Genomic DNA, 19,661 nt, shown 5'->3' on the forward strand with positions numbered 1-19,661 from the left:
CATGGAGTCTTCTAAAAAAAGTGGAGGTAAAAAAGGTATTGTACACGGAGTAAAAAATATGCTTACAAAAAGTAAGAAGGGTTCTAGTTCTTCTAAATCTAATTTTCCTCTTGTTAGAATGAATACTGATGAATTTACTCATGTGAATGAAACTAGTTTTTCTCGTCCCGGTCCTATAGAAATTAATTCGGATACTCCTATAATTCCCGAAGAGATTTATGAAAGACATTATGGTAATTATCAAGAAAATGAAGAAGTAGAAATTGATGAAGAAGATTTAGATGATACACCGACTAGTCCCGACCTCAATAGTACTGAAGTTTCACCTCAGGAGGACAATCCTTCGGTTGGAACTAGTCGTCCCCCTATTGTTCCAACTAGAGGTATGACCAAGGTACAACGTGTTTTAAAATCACATGTGTGAAAATTTTGTTATTTGAATGAAGAAAAAACTTTTAGTATATGTAATATTTGTAAACAACATTTTAAATATACATCTGGTGGGAGTGGAGGTTTAACGGGGGGATTAAAAAAACATTTGATTAATAAGCATAGTAAAGAGTGGTTTGCATATATATCTTCTCTTGATGTTTGTGAAAATTCTAACATTGAAACATCGGTTAGAGGGTCAAATATGGTTCAAGGTGAATTAAATACTTCGAACCCAAGTGGTCCTCTTACACATCGAACCTATAATAAGGATCGTGATCGTGAAAATTTTGCTAAAATGGTTGTTGTTTGGGTTTACCTTTTAGTTTTGGAGAACATTCGAGTTTTATTGCATATATTCGTGATACATATAATCCTAGTTTTAAAGGTTTATCAAGAAGTATGGTAAAAAGAGATATTTTTGAATTTCAAGAAAAACATTGTCAATATTTGTGTGCTAATTTTGAAATACTGGATTGTAGAGTTGCTATTATCACTGATATGGGTCGTAGTCCTAATGGTTTTGATTATTTAACTGTTACTGCGCATTGGACTGATTATAATTGGAATTTACAAAAAAGAATTATTGGTTATAAAATTTGTCAAAAGAAAAAAACTGGAATGTATATTGCTACTACTGTGTTGGAAATTTTAGATTTTTTCGGTCTTTGAGATAAAGTCATTAGTATTACTTTAGATAATGCTTTTGCTAATTTAAATGCTATTAATATGCTAGAACCTAGACTTTGTCCTATTAGTAAATATGTTTTTCATGTTAGATGTGTTGCGCATATATTAAATTTGGTTATTAGTGACGGTGTGAAATTATTTGAAAATAGTTGTGATAAAGTTGATAATGCCTGTTTTTATATTTTTCATATGAATAGTAGTAGTAGAATTAATCAATTTAAAGAGCTTTGTAATGCATGTAAACTTCCGTTTAGAAAAGTTCTGAAGCATGTAAAAACTAGATGGAATTCCTTTTATGAAATGCTTGAAGTTGCTTATACGTATAAAGAGCCTATTACTATGCAATTTAATAGTCATAATGCTTATCCTGAATTTAAACTTAACGATAGTGATTGGGATGAAGTAAATGAACTTAGAATATTTTTGAAATCGTTTTATGATGCTACTAAAATTTTTTCTGGAATGTATTATCCTACCATTTCTGAAATTTTAATACATATATGTGAGATTTCATATATCTTTGCTGAATATAAAAGACATGAATTATTTACCATTGCTATTAAAGTTATGATTACAAAATTTAAGAAATATTTTTTCCTATCCCTCAAATTTATTTAACTGCAATTCTTTTCAACCTCGAATATAAAGAATATGGTGCAAAAGCTTTAGTTGAATGCATTTATCAAAATTTAGATATTAAACCAGAAGAAACACTTGATTTGGTAACATGTCAAAATAGTATAAAATTACTTGCTAAAGAAATGTATGATAAATATTGTTCCTTAGATAATGTTGAAAATCCTCAAACATCTATGCCTCAAGTAGGTGCCCATGGTAGAGTGAAACATAAACTTGGTCTTGACTCTTCTAATAAATGTGAATTTGTTAAATATCTTGAACAGGGTTCAGATAATATTACAAACGATGAAGGTATACCACAATTATTGAACTGGTGGAGGGCTTGTGGAACTCAATTTCCAAAACTTAATAGGATGGTGAAGGACGTGCTTGCAATTCAAGGATCATCAGTTGCTTCGGAGGCAGCTTTCAGCGCGGCAAGATTTCAAATTGGAGACCACAGATATTCATTAGCATAAGACAGTTTGGAGATATCGATGTTGTTTAGAGATTGGATAAATGCTGAGCGGAGAAATCAAGGACTTCCAAAGTTGGATAGTCAATTTGAACTTTTCATAGATTCAGCCATTGGATGTGGTAGTGACGATGGCATGGAACTTCAAGATCGTCAACTAGCTTTACCAAGACCAGTAGTTGATTACGGTCAATCTATAGCTGAGTTAGAGAAAGGATTTACGGGACTATACAACAATTAGTATTACATTTGAGGCTTAGTTGAAACAGAACCCTTCCTAGAAGGTGGCTGCGTAAACTATGCACTCTACTAATAGTTGTAATTGTAATTTGTAATACAAATTTAAATAAATTGGAATATTGGATTGATATTTTTTTAATTTGTGACTTTGTGTCATTGTTTTATCCTTATTTTTATTTAATTTTTTAAAATTACAAACTTAAGTTATTTAAATTATAATTTATAACATATTAATAAGTAATAACTTATAAACTTCAAAAGATTCAAATCTTGAAAACTTAAGCTCAAAAATATTTTCAATTTTTTTTTTTATTAAACTTAACTTGCATACTTCAAAAGATTCAAATATTTAAAACTAAGCTCAAAAACATTTTTTTAAAAAAAAACTTTATTAAACTTAACTTGCAAACTTAATAAGTAAAAATTAAAAAAAATATTTTTAAAATAAACTTAAGTAAAACTACATTATAAATTTCAAAACTATTAATTTAAACTTAGAAAAATAAAAAAACATTAATATTTTTGTACTTCAAAAAATTAAAATAACTAATTTTTTTTTTTTTATCATTTTTTGAAATGTCGTTCCGTTTATCCCATCTCGTTCCATTTCGGTCCGTTCCGGTTCCATCCCGGTATATAGTGGGACGGGACGGAACCGTGTATCCGTATCGGTAATTCCGGTCCGGTTCATCCCGGTACCAGTCAACAAACCGGTCAACCCATCCCATTCCGATCCGGTACCGGTTCATTCCGGTCCAGTGCCCAGTCTTAGCTACCCCCGAGACGCGGACATGGGACTTAGGATCACAAGTTACCCCACGCTAACCCTAATGGCATGACACGAGCATACTAAGAATAATAATCACTGATGCGGAAGCTAATCATAAGTAAATCTAAAATGATGGGGAATACCCATATACTAAAACTGAATATATCCAATCTGAGAGTTTAATACAAAAGAAATATCAAACTCAAATACTAAGTTGAATCTAACTATGTCTGAAAATAGCCTCTAATTGACTAGAAGTGCTGGGACATGGCCCAACTAAGTCTAGCACAATTGAAACTAATAGACTGAAATAATGAAAAGATAACATGACCGTTGCCCTCGAAGAATGAGAACTCACCACTGAGAACCGATCTAAGTGTGATCTGGATGCTGAGAATCTGAACCTACATCACAAGAAGATGTAGCGTAGAGTATGCGTCAGTACTTGAAAGGTACTGAGCATGTAGGATAAAGTAAAGCTGAAATAAACATATAACTGAACAAGCAATAAAGTAAGAGCATAATCTGAACATGACATAGATACTGAATACTGAGCTAACTAAATGCAATGATCAATTTATAGCATGTTGAGACTAAAATACTGAATATACTGGTAAATGGTCAATGCAATAGAATCTAGCTAAACTGTGGGAGCTACTAATAACCGATAATAAAACCATATGAGCTAAATGTGGAGTTCGATGTATACGCCCCATCGAGAGGACCCAATATACCATGCAAGAGGTATATAGGCATGCTGGCGTGATCACTAAAATGATGCCCACATAGGGGACTTACAACCTACGTGGCTCGTAGTTCTAGGACTATTTGGGTACGCTGAACCCTAGTCCAATTCGGTATTATGCTACTCCCAATGGATTGAGTGATTAACACATTATGACTAAATTTCTGTAAGATACTGGATAGCTCAAACTGAACATGCAAATTGAGAATACAACAATTAAACTGATGTTGATACATTAATAACCGAGGCATGTATAACTGAATAACTGAAATATCTGACCTAGCATGTGTAATTCAAAGACTAAAGTAATACATAGCTAGGGTTCTGGAATTTATGCAATAAACTGAATATTAACGTACTAATCTGATTTGGATCATTCTAACGGCTAAGAATCCAACAATTCTAACATTCAAGAAACCCTAGGTCTAGTCATAATAAGTGAATCAAGAAACTGACTGAAAACTAGGGACCTAATGGGTGAAAGAAACTCACTAGTGAAATCCCACATACCTGGTGACGAATTTCACGGAGAAATCCTCTGATTTCTGGGCTAGAACTGAAGAAACTTGCTGCGTTCTTGAACTAGGGTTAGTCGCCTCTTTCTTTTCTTAAGCTTCTAAATTTCTGAGTTTTCATGCAAGATCTGACTTAGGTAAGTTCTATTTATGTTTCTAGGCTAAAACTAATCAAAACCACATAGTTTAGGGTTAAAATGACATAGTTTAGAGGTCCAATGAAATAGGAAAAGACTGAAATATCCCTGACTTAATGTTGTAAATGGGCTGACCACGACCATCTTCTCGGACCGTGAAAGAGACCATGGACCGTGAAGTCGGTCGTGATCTGGACTTGGTTCTGAAAATTTAGGGGGTCTGGACTACGGCCACTACACGGCCCGTGTGGAGGATCATAGACTGTAAAGGTCCCCGTGGTCCTCACTTGGGCTGAGGTCTAGAGGCTTCATGTTGGGAGTCTACTGTTTAAATTCCACAGAAGCTCCCACGGACCTTGTGAAGGACCATAGACTATAAAAGTGTTTGTGGTCTTCACTTATACCTGGGGGGTTCTAGGGCCAAGCTGGGGGGGGGGGTTACTGGTCTGACACTACAGACGCCACCACGGCCCGTCATCATGACCACGACCCGTGAAGGGTCTCGTGGTCTGACGCCTGGGCCTGGTGAAGTCCAAGTCTGGACCACGGGCAAGTCTATGGACCGTGGACTCTATCACAGTTGGTGAACCCTGCCATGGTTCACTGCTTCAGGTAAATTCTGCAATTTTTTTCTAGGCATGATTTTCGAAGTGTTACAAATAAGAGTGAAGATGATGACAAGAATAGCCAATTTAAGGGAGTTCTCAAGTACTTGGAAGTGTAATTTCTCTCCAATGGCTCTGGTTTTATAGGAGAACATTAGTAGGTCTATGGACTGTACCATTGAGTTTAATGGAGTTGTTGGATTTGAAGTGAAAGAAGGGCTTTGTCAACACAAAATGTATATTGTTAGGAGAACTTGTAGTTATAGGGTGTGGCAGTTAAGGGGCATACTATGTGCACATGTGGTGGCTGCATTATACTTTAAGAAGTCTTCTCTTTATGACTATATAGACAACTGCTACAGTAAGGAAACTTACTTGAGGACTTATGCCAATGTTATTGACCCAGTCACAAACATGGAGATGTGGCCAGTTTCTACAAACCCCACTATTGAGCCACCAAAAATCACAAACATGCCTAGTAAGCCACCCAAGGCTAGAAGGAAAGAAGCTGGAGAAACTAAGAAATCTGGGAAGCTTCCTAGTATTGGACTTGCAATGACATGCAATATATGCCATGTCAGAGGCCATAACAAGATAGGATGTCCTCAAAGAAAAGGTGTTGATATAATCCTAATTTTACTATAGCCTGGCATGCCAAGTAGTAAGATCTACTCTACTGGACAAGCAAAAATGACAAGATCATCTGATGTAACTGGTGACATTGGTTATACACCAAGTAATACAACTAAGCTGAAATGGAATGGTAAAGCAGCAATCTCAACAAGCAAACTTCATGAGCTTAGAGAGAAGCAAAGAAAGAAGACAATGGGAAGTAGTTCAAATAATCCAAGTCAAAATGACACTTCTTTACAGTCTAAGATGCCATGGAAATTGTAGTGATGTTGATGTATTTAAGCACTTTTAAGTTAGTCGAGACATGCTGAATTAAGGGCCTACTATTTTGGATTTTGTTTGTTGGTAAATTCTGCCTTATGTGAGGCCTTATGAATATGACTTTATTTTGGTAAATTCTTCCTTATGTGAGGCCTTATGAATGAATGGTGATGTTCTGTTGTCTATCAAATTGTATTAGCTATTTAGGTGTGTTTACATATGGTGTTGTGTTGGTTCGAGTTGTCTATAGAATTGTATTTTCTATTCAGGTGAGTTTACATATGTCTATAGAAATAATGTTGTGTTGGTTATATGTTTTACAAATGGTGTTGTGTTGTCTATGTTGAAGTGTGAATGGATAACTAGGTTGTTGATGAAGTGTTGCATTTTAATACAAGATTCAATTGACATCATAGATACAAAATGTTTCACATACATTGACAATTCTAACTAAACATAACAACAATACAAATCAAAGAGAAATCCAAATCAAATACTACCCTTGAATAGATTGGTTGTTGATGAACATAGCAACAACACAAATCAAAATACACAAAAGATCATCCTATTGAACCTACACCATTTCCACCTTCTATTGAGTCTCCTCTCCAGTAACAAATTAGAGTTCCTCAAGTTGTCAATATAAACCTGTCTAATACATAATTCTTGCTCCAACTCATTGATTTTGTTCACCAATCTTGGAAGGATAAAACTTGATCTTGGATCCACTTCTTTGTCCCTCCATCGAAAAAAATTGCAATTTTTAGACTGAAAATGATCCAAAAATAGTACATTAGCATTGCTCAATATAAAGTGTAGCAAGAATACAAGGAAAAACACATACACCATAGCATGGGCAAGACCAATATCTTCTTCCCAAATTTAATTTCGACCAAGAATTTTGCAAATTCAGCAAAATTCCATGTTTGCATCTCAGTACAACGTTGAACATTGGATCAAATTCATCAATACAAAGCTTATTCAAGTTTATATTTGCCATTTTTGATGAATTTCGAAAAAATTTAAAATTCAAATTAGAGACCTAAATAAGAAATTAGAGCAGATTACAAACCCTAAATTCAATATTTGAAGTAGAAATGAACATAAACAACTAAACCCTAGTTATTTTTGAGAGAAAACCGTGAGTTTTTTTTTATAAAAGGAACAAGGGTTAATGGTGGGGAAGAAGAAACAATGGTTTATTTAAGGGTGGGGAAGATGATCGTTGGAGAAAGAGGAAATTTTCGTCAAAATGCACCTTCTGACGCGCCTAGAGGAGGTGAGAACACCTCCTATGAAAAGTCAACACTTAGGTGTGTAGAAAATAGTGAAATATAAAGCTCAGGTGGGTAATAGGACACCCATGAAGTTGGGATTTAGGATATAGGTTGGAAGATTTTAGACCATTTTCTCTAAAAACAATAATCTCTTAAATCTTACTTTCAATTATAGCATTATTGCTCTATTATGGAAATAGACATATATAATCAAAGTCGATAATAAAATATAATTTTAAGAAAAAAAAAAGAGAAAGTAAGGAGGTATAATTAAAAAAAATTAAAAATATATTTTAAGTTTTCAACAAGAGTACATAAATAAAAAATAGAGTAGTGGAAGAAAAAATTGAAGAGATAAAATTACAATAATAATAATTTTATTATAAGACTCTACATCTTCTTCTTCTTCAAGTCATAATTTTCTCTACTATTCTATCTTCCTCAACTTTCTTCTCAATTCCTACAAACACAAATGAAGAATATACTTATACAAAATTGTTAGGCACTATGGTAATTTATTCAATTTAGTTTTAAATATTAATCAAATTGACTCTAAAAAAATGAATAGTACCACAAAAATTAAAATGAAAAGAATATAATTTGAAAAATTAAAAAAAACATATTTTTGTGCTTAGATTTTTTACGTCTTTGCCAACCATGGTTCTTAATCATAAAAGGAATTATATGAAGTGGTAATTAATATTTTTTTTCATCACCCTTATGTATACTATGGTAATGAAGAAGTGAAAAAATATCCTTGAATGAGATTTTTCTTGATGCAAAATATGAACATATATAAATAAACTGGAAATATCATAAGGTGTCATAAATTTATAATTTAAATTTTGTGGGTTATGAAGATTAAAAAAAAAGAAAAGAAATTATGAATATTATTAAGAGGATAAATTGAAGAGGTGAGAGCTCTTAGTAGTTAAGATATATTATAGTGGAAGGTGAAAATTTGAGTAATTCAATGTAAAGACCTATAGAGAGGTATCACATCACCTTATATATATTTATATAAAGAGAAAGAGAGAGATTGTAGAACGTTTGGAGCAAACTGAGCATTTTAAGTGAAGTAAAAATTTGTCATTTTTGTGTAAGTAAGTCATTAAGTCTTATTACGATTGAATTTGCTTAAAAACATGTTATATGCATTAGTAATAAGAGCATAGTTGGTCCTTGAATGAGATTTTTCTTGATACAAAATATGAACATATATAAATAAACTGAAAATATCATAAGATGTCATAAACTTATAATTTAAATTCTGTGGGTTGTGAAGATTAAAAGAAAGGAAATTATGAATATTATTAAGAGGATAAATTGAAGAGGTGAGAGCTCTTAGCAATTAAGATATATTATAGTAGAAGGTGAAAATTTGAGTAATTAAATGTAAAGATCTATTAGAGAAGTTTTATCATTATTTGATACTTGTAGCCAATTCAGAGATATGATTATTATATTATTTAGTATGTCTTATCATTCACTAAGCTTTCAGAAGAACGAGACAATATTTTTGCTGGGTCTGTTAGAGTTATGAATCCTATATATGTACATATATACAATAGGAATGGTCCAACTATTGACTTATGACTCCAGTCAACTGTCAAACTTATGAAATTAAAGTGAGATTGTGTAAGCAACTTGAGCTCCTATCTTTTTATTTTAGTCTAATTTATTTTGATGAATTACTACTCATTTTTTTAGTTATATTCATATTCTTGTTTCATGATTTAGTCACTTGCTGAGTTGGGTGAGATGTCTTTCACCTACTTTGAATTACACACACTTTATATCTAATAATATGATTTTAATATCATTTTGTCTTCTCTTATTCTACATTAAGAACATGTTTTAGCTTAGAAGGTTTATATTATGGGTAATGTCTTATTGATGTCTTGATGTTAGATTTGGATTTATAGTGATAAAATATGTATAGAATTTTATCACTATTTATTTAAAATTGTAATCTTGATATTCTAAATATATTTAGCGTTAACTTTTTTATTACTTAATTTTGATGTCTAGTCAAATATCGATCTTTGAATAAAATAAGGTGGAACAAGTAATTAATATAACTTTCTTTTTATTTCAATTTTATGACCTTATTTTCTTTTTAGACAATCTAATAAAATATTTTTTGTAGTTTTAGTAACAATTCAACTTAGTTTTTTTAAAATTTTTTTTATCTTTAAGATAAATTGATATATAGCCGTAGAAAATTTGTATGACTTTTTTTAATGGGACAATGTGTAAATATTATTTTGAATTTGCCTCGAAAAGTCAAATACACGTTTGAAGTATCATGATGATCTATTACATCATTACTACTTAAAAGTGAATTTAATTCCACCTTAAGACATATAACACCACTCTAATAGTATGTGGTGTTTTACACTTGCACTACATAAGATTTTTTTCTTCTAATTAATTATTAAAATCATTTAATAATTATACCTTCTTCATTACTAAATTTCACCCACTCTTCTTATTACATCGAGGGAGGAGGGAGGATTCTAATTAGTTTTTACTTTAATTTTTATTTGACACACTTGTTTTTTATTTTTAATTTATTTTTTGCCATTTCAATTTTAAGATGTAAATAAATTTACTTTTAAATAGTACAAATATATAATAGATTGCCACAATAATTTAAGGGGTCGTTTGGTAGAGTGCATTGGCAAAAATAGTGCGTACTAATGCGTGCATTAGCTTTTTATATTAATTGTACCTTATTTGGTATACTTTTTCATGCTATATGTAACGAATGTTTGCATTAGTTATATACTCTATTGTGTATTAAGGAGTGTATTACTAATATCATGAATTTCTAGGTATTAGTAATGCAACGGATTTAATACATGCACTAGCTTGGTTAAAGATCAAATTATCCCTCAAAACACTTGCATCTTTTCTACCATAATTATGAATAATAATTTCGTAAGTAATTATTTTTGTACAATACACACTATTTTTATTACATCAAACCTAATAATGCATAAGAAATAATCTGTACTTAATCAATGTAAGCATAACTAATGTAAACATTACTAATGCAGTGTATTGAATAGTATTTCTATACACTCTGCGAAACGATCCCTAAATGTGTATTCAACTTTACAGAACTACTCTCTTTGTCCACTTTTAATTGTCATGTTGCATTTTTTGAAAAATAATTTGACTAATTTTTAAAGTTAAATCAGATTACATTAATTTGATATTTTAAATAAAAAATTTAAATATTTAAAAAATATACAAAATGTACTATAAATTTTTACATATCAATTTGATGAAAAAATATATCATAAAATATTAATCAAAATTATTATCGTTTAATTTTAAAAATAAATTATGATAATTAAAAATGAACAGAATTACTCGTTCAGAAAAGAATCTATGCCTTTTCCGTATTTCAATTTACAAGTTTTGGAACTCTTTCCTCTTTTTGGTTTTAACCCATGAATCTGTTAATTTACGTAAAGTGAGCAGTGGGAGAGGCGACAACACAAACGCCGTCCACGTATTGTACTCTGAATGGAAACCAACCTCGATTTCTGTGCCAATTACGCTTTTCCTGGCTAATTCCAGCTCATCAGATCTAACTTTTTACAACTGGTCCAGCTGGCATTTACACGTCATCCTCCGTTTTAACTTTCAATTATTGGTCTGTCATCTCCACCCATCCACATTACATGTGACCCTAAAAAACTCCCTTTTTATTTTTCACTTTCACTAGAATAATTTTGGGGTTTTGTTATAAGAAATCCAGAAAATTATTATTTTTTGGTGATGGTGAAGTGGGTTATAGTTGTTGATATATAGTATAAGAGAAAGCCATCTTTTCTTTTGTACAAATTCTAAGTCTTTGAAGAATCAATGAGACTTATTCAAAAAAAAGGAATAGTAGATGTGTAAGAAAAAGCCGTTAGATTGGAATTGTGTTGAGGTTCAAAATAAAAACAACGAGTTGAAACGGCAAAGACAAAAACAGAAGAAAGATCGCTTGCCTTTTTTTTCTTTTTTATATAATTGGAATTTAGCGATTTTGGGGATTTTGAACATCAGGTGATCTTGCTTTCTTTGCACGGACCTTTATGGTGATTGCTTTAATTTTCTTTGATGATCTAATCACGATTGATTTTCTTCTTCAAGTATCGCATCTTTTTAGTACCTTTTTGGTGTTTTATGGAATATGATGTGAGTGGTACTTCTCTGTTCTTGTTATTATTGTATGCATACTTACGCAATTGGCGTAAATTTCCTATTCTTTGCTGTTAGTTGTATAGCTGAAGGTAGATGATGAGGAGTAAAGGCCAATCAAATGCTTTATTGGATTTACTGTTTGAGTCAGGTGTTTGCTTTATTTTTCACTTGTGATGCACTCTATATGCTAGGGTTATTACCAATTCATGATTTGCAATGTTATTCTTTGTCCAGGTTTTGAGAATTGAGTCAAATATTTTGGCACCTTATCCGTGAGAACCATTATAATTATATGTTATAGCTGAATTGGTTTAAGGGATGATTGAAGTGTAAAAGTCTTTTTTTTTTTTTTTACCTGGTGTAGGCTATTTGACCAGATCTTCTTAGGATTGTTACTCTTTGAGTCATAGCAGATCAGATTTTGATGTGCAATGCAAAGATCACGTAGGGCTCTTCTGCAAAGAAGAGCTTTGGAGAAGGCAATTTACGGGAGGGAACGGGCTTATAAAGTTTCTCTATCTGCCGTTGCTGTTCTATGGACACTTGTTTTCCTGTTGAACTTGTGGATTGGTCATGGTGATGTTAATGAAGGTTAGTTCCATCAATCTGAATTTTTATGCGTTCTATGTATGATATGAAGTCCTCACGTTCAACTTAGGTGAAAAGGGTGATTAAGTTGCACAAAACAACCACATACCCAGTGTAATCCCACAAGTGGGATATTGGGAGGGTGGAGTGTACGCAGTTCTACCTTGTGAAGGTAGAGAGACTGATTTCGAAAAATACTCGGCTCAAATAAAAGCATATCAAATTAGGTATCCAATGGGATTAAAGTAGAGAATAAGCTAAATAATGCGATGGCCGAAACAAGAAGAGCAACAGGTAATACTAAAATCGAAGAATAAGATAATAGGAAAGTAACAATAATAAGTACAAATAAGGGAACTAAACGACACGCGTTTACCTACTAGCCTTCTACCCTCATCCTTGGCCTCCATAACTTCCTATCTAGTGTCATAAACTTGGTAAGCTAGAGGTGATTAAGCTTCACACAAATTGTACAATATGCCCTTGATCTAATTCCTTTTTCTTGAGCATTTTTGTTTAGTTAGTTTAAACGTTGAAATTGGTCTTCCATCACATCATTACTGTTATTCAGAAGTAATAGCTTTTATCCTTGCATTTAACATGTCATGTTTGTTTAATGTAGAGGGCTCTGGAGATTTTCCTGTTGCTGTAAGATTATATACAGAAAATAAACCTCAATATAGTAGAGACACTTGTTCTGCTTTGCCCAGAACCGACAGTTCATCACAGGAAATCCAATTCGAAGATTCAGCCAAGATTTCGTGTACACAGGCAGGGAAAAGTCAAGTTACAAATAGAGAATCAGTGGATGTTTTGCAAAACAGCAACGCTGGTCCTGCAATTCAAGAACAAGCTAGTGAAGGAAATCCACTTTCAGAAAAGGATGCTTCAAAATCTGACAGATTTGCTCGTGCTGTGCCTCCAGGTCTTGATGAATTCAAAAACAAAGCATTTAACGCCAAAAATCATAACAAAATTGGCCATGCTGAAGGAATTATACATAGGTTAGAGCCTGGAGGATCAGAGTATAATTATGCTTCTGCTTCAAAAGGAGCCAAAGTCCTGGCTTACAACAAGGAAGCAAAAGGTGCTTCCAACATCTTGGGCAGAGATAAGGACAAGTACCTTCGTAATCCTTGTTCAGCTGAAGAGAAGTTTGTTGTCATCGAACTGTCAGAAGAAACCCTTGTGGATACAGTGGAGGTTGCAAATTTTGAACATCACTCATCTAACCTAAAAGATTTTGAGCTCCTTGGAAGTCCCATTTATCCTACAGACACATGGATCAAACTTGGAAATTTTACCGCTGTAAATGTAAGGCATGCTCAGAGGTTTCTTCTTCCAGAGCCAAAATGGGTAAGATATCTTAAACTGAATCTTCTGGGCCATTATGGTTCAGAGTTCTATTGTACCCTGAGCATTTTGGAGGTGTACGGAGTTGATGCTGTTGAAATTATGCTTGACGATCTTATCTCTGATCAAGATAAGTTGTTTGTACCTGAACAAACTAGTAATGAGGATAAATCTGTGCCCACTCAACATGTTTCTAATCATGGTGAAACTTTTCAAAATGCCAATGATGAAATGGAAAAGGATCTTCCAGCTGATGTTAAATGGGGAGTAATGACAACTGATGTGCCTGACCCAGTGGAAGAAATTCATCGTCAACAGGTAAATAGGATGCCGGGGGACAGTCTGAAGATACTGATGAAAAAAGTGCGATCTCTGGATATCAATTTGTCAGTTTTGGAACGATACCTGGAAGAGTTAAATTCTAGATATGGAAAGATTTTCAAAGACTTCGATTCTGAAATGGGAGAAAAAGATGTTCTTCTTCAAAATATTAGGTCCGACATAAGGGGTTTATCTCACAGCAAGGATGCCTTAGTATGTGGATTTCTTCCGCTTTATCTTTGCTCCCCTTTTTTTTTATTTCAGATCTTGTATGTGGCATAAGAATATTGTAAAGTTTATATTGACTAAAATATTCTATCACAATGCTTTTTTCCAGGGTAAAGAAGTTGTCGACCTAGTATCATGGAAATCCCTTGTTTCCACACAGCTGGAAGAAATTATCAGGGGAAATGCTATTCTCAGGTATATTGTTCTCCTAATAATAGAATCAACAAGTCTCACTTAGGCATGAAGAATCTGGTGTTCCGTTCAAAATATGAATGAAATATCTGGTTCAAATGCAACAAAATTTATCCTTTTTGTTTTCCCTGGGGCTTCTGCGCAACAAAATTTGACCTGACTCTATTATTTCTCAATTTTAAGATAGGACGACGCCGTGTGTTATCTTTCTGGAATTGTATTAGTTTGTTCGAGTAGGATAGTAGGTAAAATTTATTGACATGATGCAGGAATTATGCCTCTTAAATTGGGAAGCAATAGATTGTGGGATTTCATTTTTGTTTAGGAACCAGTTAGGCACAAATGAACATTAATGCAGAAACTATTTTATGTCCACTATAACTGTATTTTTGAAAGGAATTTTTTCATGCCACAATATTTATCTCACCGAAGAACTGCTCAAATGTTGTATTACAAAACTAACATTCAATTGAACTAGATGAATTTGAACTCAGAAGTCTTACTTTGTGTGCATGAACTAGAGGAATTGAAATGAACTAATCCATATACAACATTACTATCTCGACAAAGCATTACTAATGTGAATTTGCTTGTGTTACTCCTCTTTTTTTTAATTGAATGAAACTGTATTGGTTCCCTGCATTTCTTGTATAACACCAAAATTTAGATGGCTAGAAGTGAATATATTGAACAGTTAGCCAATTTTCCATAGTAACGATTCCTAATAAAGAAAAAATATTTGTACTTTTGCTTGATAGTTGTTGGGATCTTATTTTTCTGCATTGTGTTCTAAAATTTGCATTCATTATGCAGGAAGGAGGTCGAAAAGGTTCAAAGGAATCAGGTACACATGGAGAACAAAGGAATTGTTATTTTTCTTGTATGTTCATTTTTTGGATTATTGGCTCTTTTCAAGCTACTAGTAGATACAGTTTTGAGTAATTATAGGTCAGAAAATTCCAGGAAATTTTGTTCAGAGAGTTACTCCTGGTATTTTCTACTCTTGAGTTCTACCATTACAATTATAATCCTTTCCTTGTAATTTATGTAATATAGCAACGACTGCATTTACTTGTTTTACCTTGTTGAATGTGGAACTAAACTTTATAGTTCAGTTCTCAAAAACTGGAGGGAGTATTATGCTCCCATTTGGACATAAAATTTGGAATTTTTTTTCTTCAAATATCTTGTTTGCTTATAGAATATATTTATTTTTGGGTGATTTTGAAACTCAAATCTTTAAAACTCAAAAATAGCTTCAAACTTCTTTTTGGTTCAAAATATGAACACTAGGACTATTTTTAACATTTTAAAACTTGTCCCAAATTCTACAAGACAAGTAAGATCATCTCCAAGAGCAGTGTCCGGGTCAGCTGCATATACATTCTTACATTCTTGCCGTGAGAATCACATTCTATGACACTTCTCACATTCTAAGACACCAGGTTTGATAATGCCTCGATCTGAAAGAAATTTGACTTATTTCCTTTGTCATAGATTTGGGACACACTAAGTAGACTATACTTTAATCCACTCACATAGTACACATCTTCAATCTAATGTTCAAGAGATCTCATAGTCTTTCTGACACCAAAAATATACCCCTTCTTTCCATTTACTTTGAAGTGACTCGAGTGAGAGGAAGTTTTTAGTCTTTTCGATCATATTCTTAGAGCATCCACTATCCATGAACCAGAAATGAATACTTTCTCCTTCTCTCACCTGCATAGAGTAATTACTTATTAGTGTGGAGAACCTATTTAAGTCTGAGTTATCAGTGTTTTCTAAGTCCTGGCAATTTAACTTTCTTCACTTTGGAACCAGTACCAGGTGCCCTTCTAATACTCCCCTTTTGTTCAACATAATTTGAAAAATTCTTCTCAGTCCTTTTTCATGCTTCACAATCTTTCTTAAGATGTCCATTTCTCCCACAATGAATGCATAGCATGTTATTAACTTATTAGATATATAGACATATTTACTATGAGAATTGTATAAGGATTCAATTTTCAACATCCTAGACCCTTTTCATTGTTATAGTCTTGACAGGTCAAGTTTTCTAGCATTTTAGAAGAAGTGGTCCATTTAAGAGATTTGTTTAGCTTTTTCTTAACGCGAATTAGATCCCTCTCTAGTTGAACATTTCTTTATAGGGATAGAGCCAAGTTCAATTCAGATTTTTTCAGGCTATCTTCAAGTTCTAATTGTAGCCTCCTAGCTTCACCCTTTCCTTTAGATCTATAGTTTTCTTCAATTTCTCCTTGAGATCTATGTATTCAGCAATGCCTAAGGTAAGCTTTTTTCCAAATTCAGAAATCTAAGCAGTTAAGACAATTTTTCATTTTGAAAAAGGTCTAGATTGTTATTCAAAAGACTATTTGAAAAAGGTCTAGATTGGATTCACTTGATGCGTCTCCCTAAGCAACAAGAGACTTTCTAACAACATAATCAATTGCATCTCTTATTTTAGATTTTTCTGTGACCCGGTCCCTTCATTTCTCTTTGACACCTCCAATTTTAACATAATCCTTATACTCCATTTTGTGCACTGGAAAGTCTATGATAAAATGTCATGATTTCCAACACTTGTGACGTAGGCCACTTTTATTTGCGGGATTACTTGTACTTCCTTTTCTCAGCAACCCACCATTTCTTCTCACGACCTTGTGAAACCTTCGAGTCAAGTAATATATGTCTTCATCTTCTTCACTAGACTCTCTTTGAGAAGCTTTGAGATCCAAGGTTTTATCCTTCATCAGGTCCTTTTTGGATTGATCTTGTTGTTTGTTGTTAATTCACAAGTCTTTAAGTTCCCAACTAACTCATCCATAGTAAGCGTTTTAAGATCTCTAGCTTCAGTGATGACATAAACTTTGCTTTCCTAAGACTTGGGAAGAATTATGAGATTCTTTCATACTTGTTTGCTTGGATGGATCATTTCACCAAGACAATACAACTCATTTGTGATAGATGTGAACCTGGTGTGCATTTTTTTAGTGGTTTCACCCTCCATCATATTGAAGTTCTCATACTGAGTTGTGAGCATATCCACTTTGGACTACTTCACTTGACTAGTTCCTTCGTGAGCTATTTTCAAACACTTTCGAATCTCTTTAGCAGACGCACATGTAGAGATTCTGTTGTATTCATCAAGTCCAATTCCACATACAAGTAACTTATCTTCTCTATAGTTCTTCTCAATCTTCTATCGATCAAATTCCTTGTACTACCTTCGAGTCTTAGGAGTAAGCCTAGTTATTTCTCCTTCCTTAACTTCATTCATCGGAACATGAGGTCCATCCAAAATGATGTCCCATAGTTCGCTATCTTTCGCCATGATAAAGTCATGCATACTAGTCTTCCACCAACCATAGTATTGGCCATTGAATCAAGGATGTTTGGTGGTTGACTGTCCTTTGAAGTTCGGTAGAGCAGACATTTGAGTAGGATCCTCTCTGGGTTTTAACTGTATAGAGAGTTAGGCTCCGACACCAATTGATGGCTTATACGAGTCCACCAACTAGGAGACCAGGTCCCATATATGTATTAGTAATATAAAGAGCAATAAATGCTTAAATTAATGAATAAGGATGTTCACCTGGAAATCTCCTTGCTCAAGGAAGAAAGAACCACGAGATGTCACACATGATTTCTCAAAACTCAAATAACTTCAAGCAATTCGTGAATATAGACTCGATACTCACACATATTAAACTCTTAATCCTATATACCTTACAAGATACAAACTAATAACCCTATTTCCCACTATATCTACTACCTCTAGCTAGCATAGACTTCTAACACACACTCAACTAACTTAAACTCAACTCATAATAACTGAAAGGATCTATGATCCATTATAACATAGGAATAGATTTTATAATACAAGAGCACAATACACAAGACCCAAAACAAAATAAAAGACTTTGCAATGCTTGATCATGTCCCTTTTTGAATATAAACAATGTTCTTCTTTAAAAATGACTTTTGCCTTTTCGAATGAACTTGATTGCAAAAACTAGGTTGTTTATTATCAATGCGTCTAATGTATAAGAGAGACAAAATAACCTAGTAGCATGCCATTGATCAAGGACTGTTGTCCTTGCTTCACCTCTACTGTTGTGGCCACCTACCATAATAGGTCATGCAACTTTACAACTGCACTCTATTGACTTGTCTTCTAATGATGAAAATTCAAAGGACCAGGTCCCTTTACCAAATATTGTTTTTGTATAGTTTGTTAAATGATCAAAACTCGTAAATACAATAGGGACTTTGCACCAAGTGATATGGTTCTTCTGTTCAACTCTAGACTTCGCTTACTTCCCGACAAGATGAGATCAAAGTGGTTGGGACCGTTTGATGTGGTTCAACTGTTAGACTATAGCTCGATTGATCTTGAAAATCATGATGGAAAGAGGCTCAAGGTAAATAACCAGCAAGTGAAAGCATACCTGAGAACTACAGATGAGATAAATGTGGTGGAAACTTGGGCCCTTGGTGAAATTTGAGTAACTAAGAAGCCTGTGTTGTGCTGCAACATTAAAATCAGTCGTTGCATTGAAGGCAACCTATTTTTTTTTTTAAATCAATAGGCTTTTTATTGAAACAAATCAACACATACAACAATCATTTAGGCCTATTGCCCAGTCCAAAAAAAAAGTACATGGATAACAAAACATAACGAGAAATATCCCACTACGGACATAGTCCTAATCTCCTGCACTATTATACTTTCCTTAAGTGTAGGGTTTCCTGAAAAACTCTTTCCCTAGTCTCACCAACCCCACCCTTCTGAAGATGCTTCCTCCGTGGCATATTCATCTCCTTCGCCTCCTCTTGATTTTGGTCATCAATGTCTTTGAATTGATTCTCAAATATTGTTTGTTGTTCAGCTCGCAAAAGTAAGTATACATCCTCCTTCTTTGTCCTTTGTTCTGTGTTTCCTCCTTGTGATTTCTCTTCTTATGTAGATGTGCTCTCTAATGGAACTTTCCTCTTGCTTACTGGATCTTGGTCAAAGGAAGGAGTGAGGTTAATCGGTTTGTCCTCTATACTCTTCTGTTATGCTTTTCCACCCTGGATTTTTGATTTCGTCATTTTTCCTGGTGATGCTAGAATGAAGTGATTCCTCCTCCATATGTCATTGATTGATGCTCCTTCCAGGTGTATTCGCTTCCACCTGATCCCAACTCCTTGTTGTCGAGTCCATTTTAGATGGCTAATATAGTCTAGTCTAGGATGCATTTCACATTCATGTTGCATTTTGGCATTTTGTAAATGGTGGTTTATATGTGGACAATACTCTGTAGTACTCTTCTCTTTCCCGTTATCCCCTACAAGGTGAAACTCGCATATATGGGATATTTAATTTGTCAT

The 19,661-nt window shown here is 33.5% G+C and overlaps 1 protein-coding gene across 2 annotated transcripts; it reads left to right on the forward strand.

The window, feature by feature from the left end:
• The first annotated feature begins 11,185 nt into the window (after positions 1 to 11,185).
• LOC125844794 (SUN domain-containing protein 4) lies at positions 11,186 to 15,337 on the forward strand. Of its 2 annotated transcripts, none has more exons than XM_049524129.1 (5): positions 11,186 to 11,494; positions 11,965 to 12,191; positions 12,811 to 14,075; positions 14,200 to 14,285; positions 15,096 to 15,337. In XM_049524129.1, the coding sequence occupies exons 2-5, from the start codon at positions 12,032 to 12,034 to the stop codon at positions 15,322 to 15,324; spliced, it is 1,740 nt and encodes a 579-aa protein (XP_049380086.1). In that variant the 5' UTR covers positions 11,186 to 11,494; positions 11,965 to 12,031; the 3' UTR covers positions 15,325 to 15,337. The 2 variants fall into 2 exon arrangements, with proteins under 2 accessions (XP_049380086.1, XP_049380085.1); XM_049524128.1 differs by having other exon boundaries at positions 11,186 to 11,462.
• The last annotated feature ends 4,324 nt before the right edge of the window (positions 15,338 to 19,661 follow it).

Source organism: Solanum stenotomum, chromosome 11, assembly GCF_019186545.1.
Source record: "Solanum stenotomum isolate F172 chromosome 11, ASM1918654v1, whole genome shotgun sequence".
NCBI lineage: Eukaryota > Viridiplantae > Streptophyta > Magnoliopsida > Solanales > Solanaceae > Solanum > Solanum stenotomum.

What these genes read in the sequence shown, in the direction of transcription:
- LOC125844794 (XM_049524129.1), top strand. Translation starts at nt 12,032, where the DNA reads ATGCAAAGATCACGTAGGGCTCTTCTGCAAAGAAGAGCTTTGGAGAAG. An exon ending in TCATGGTGATGTTAATGAAG is followed by an intron (nt 12,192 to 12,810) that starts GTTAGTTCCATC and finishes TGTTTAATGTAG; the next exon opens with AGGGCTCTGGAGATTTTCCT. An exon ending in CTCACAGCAAGGATGCCTTA is followed by an intron (nt 14,076 to 14,199) that starts GTATGTGGATTT and finishes GCTTTTTTCCAG; the next exon opens with GGTAAAGAAGTTGTCGACCT.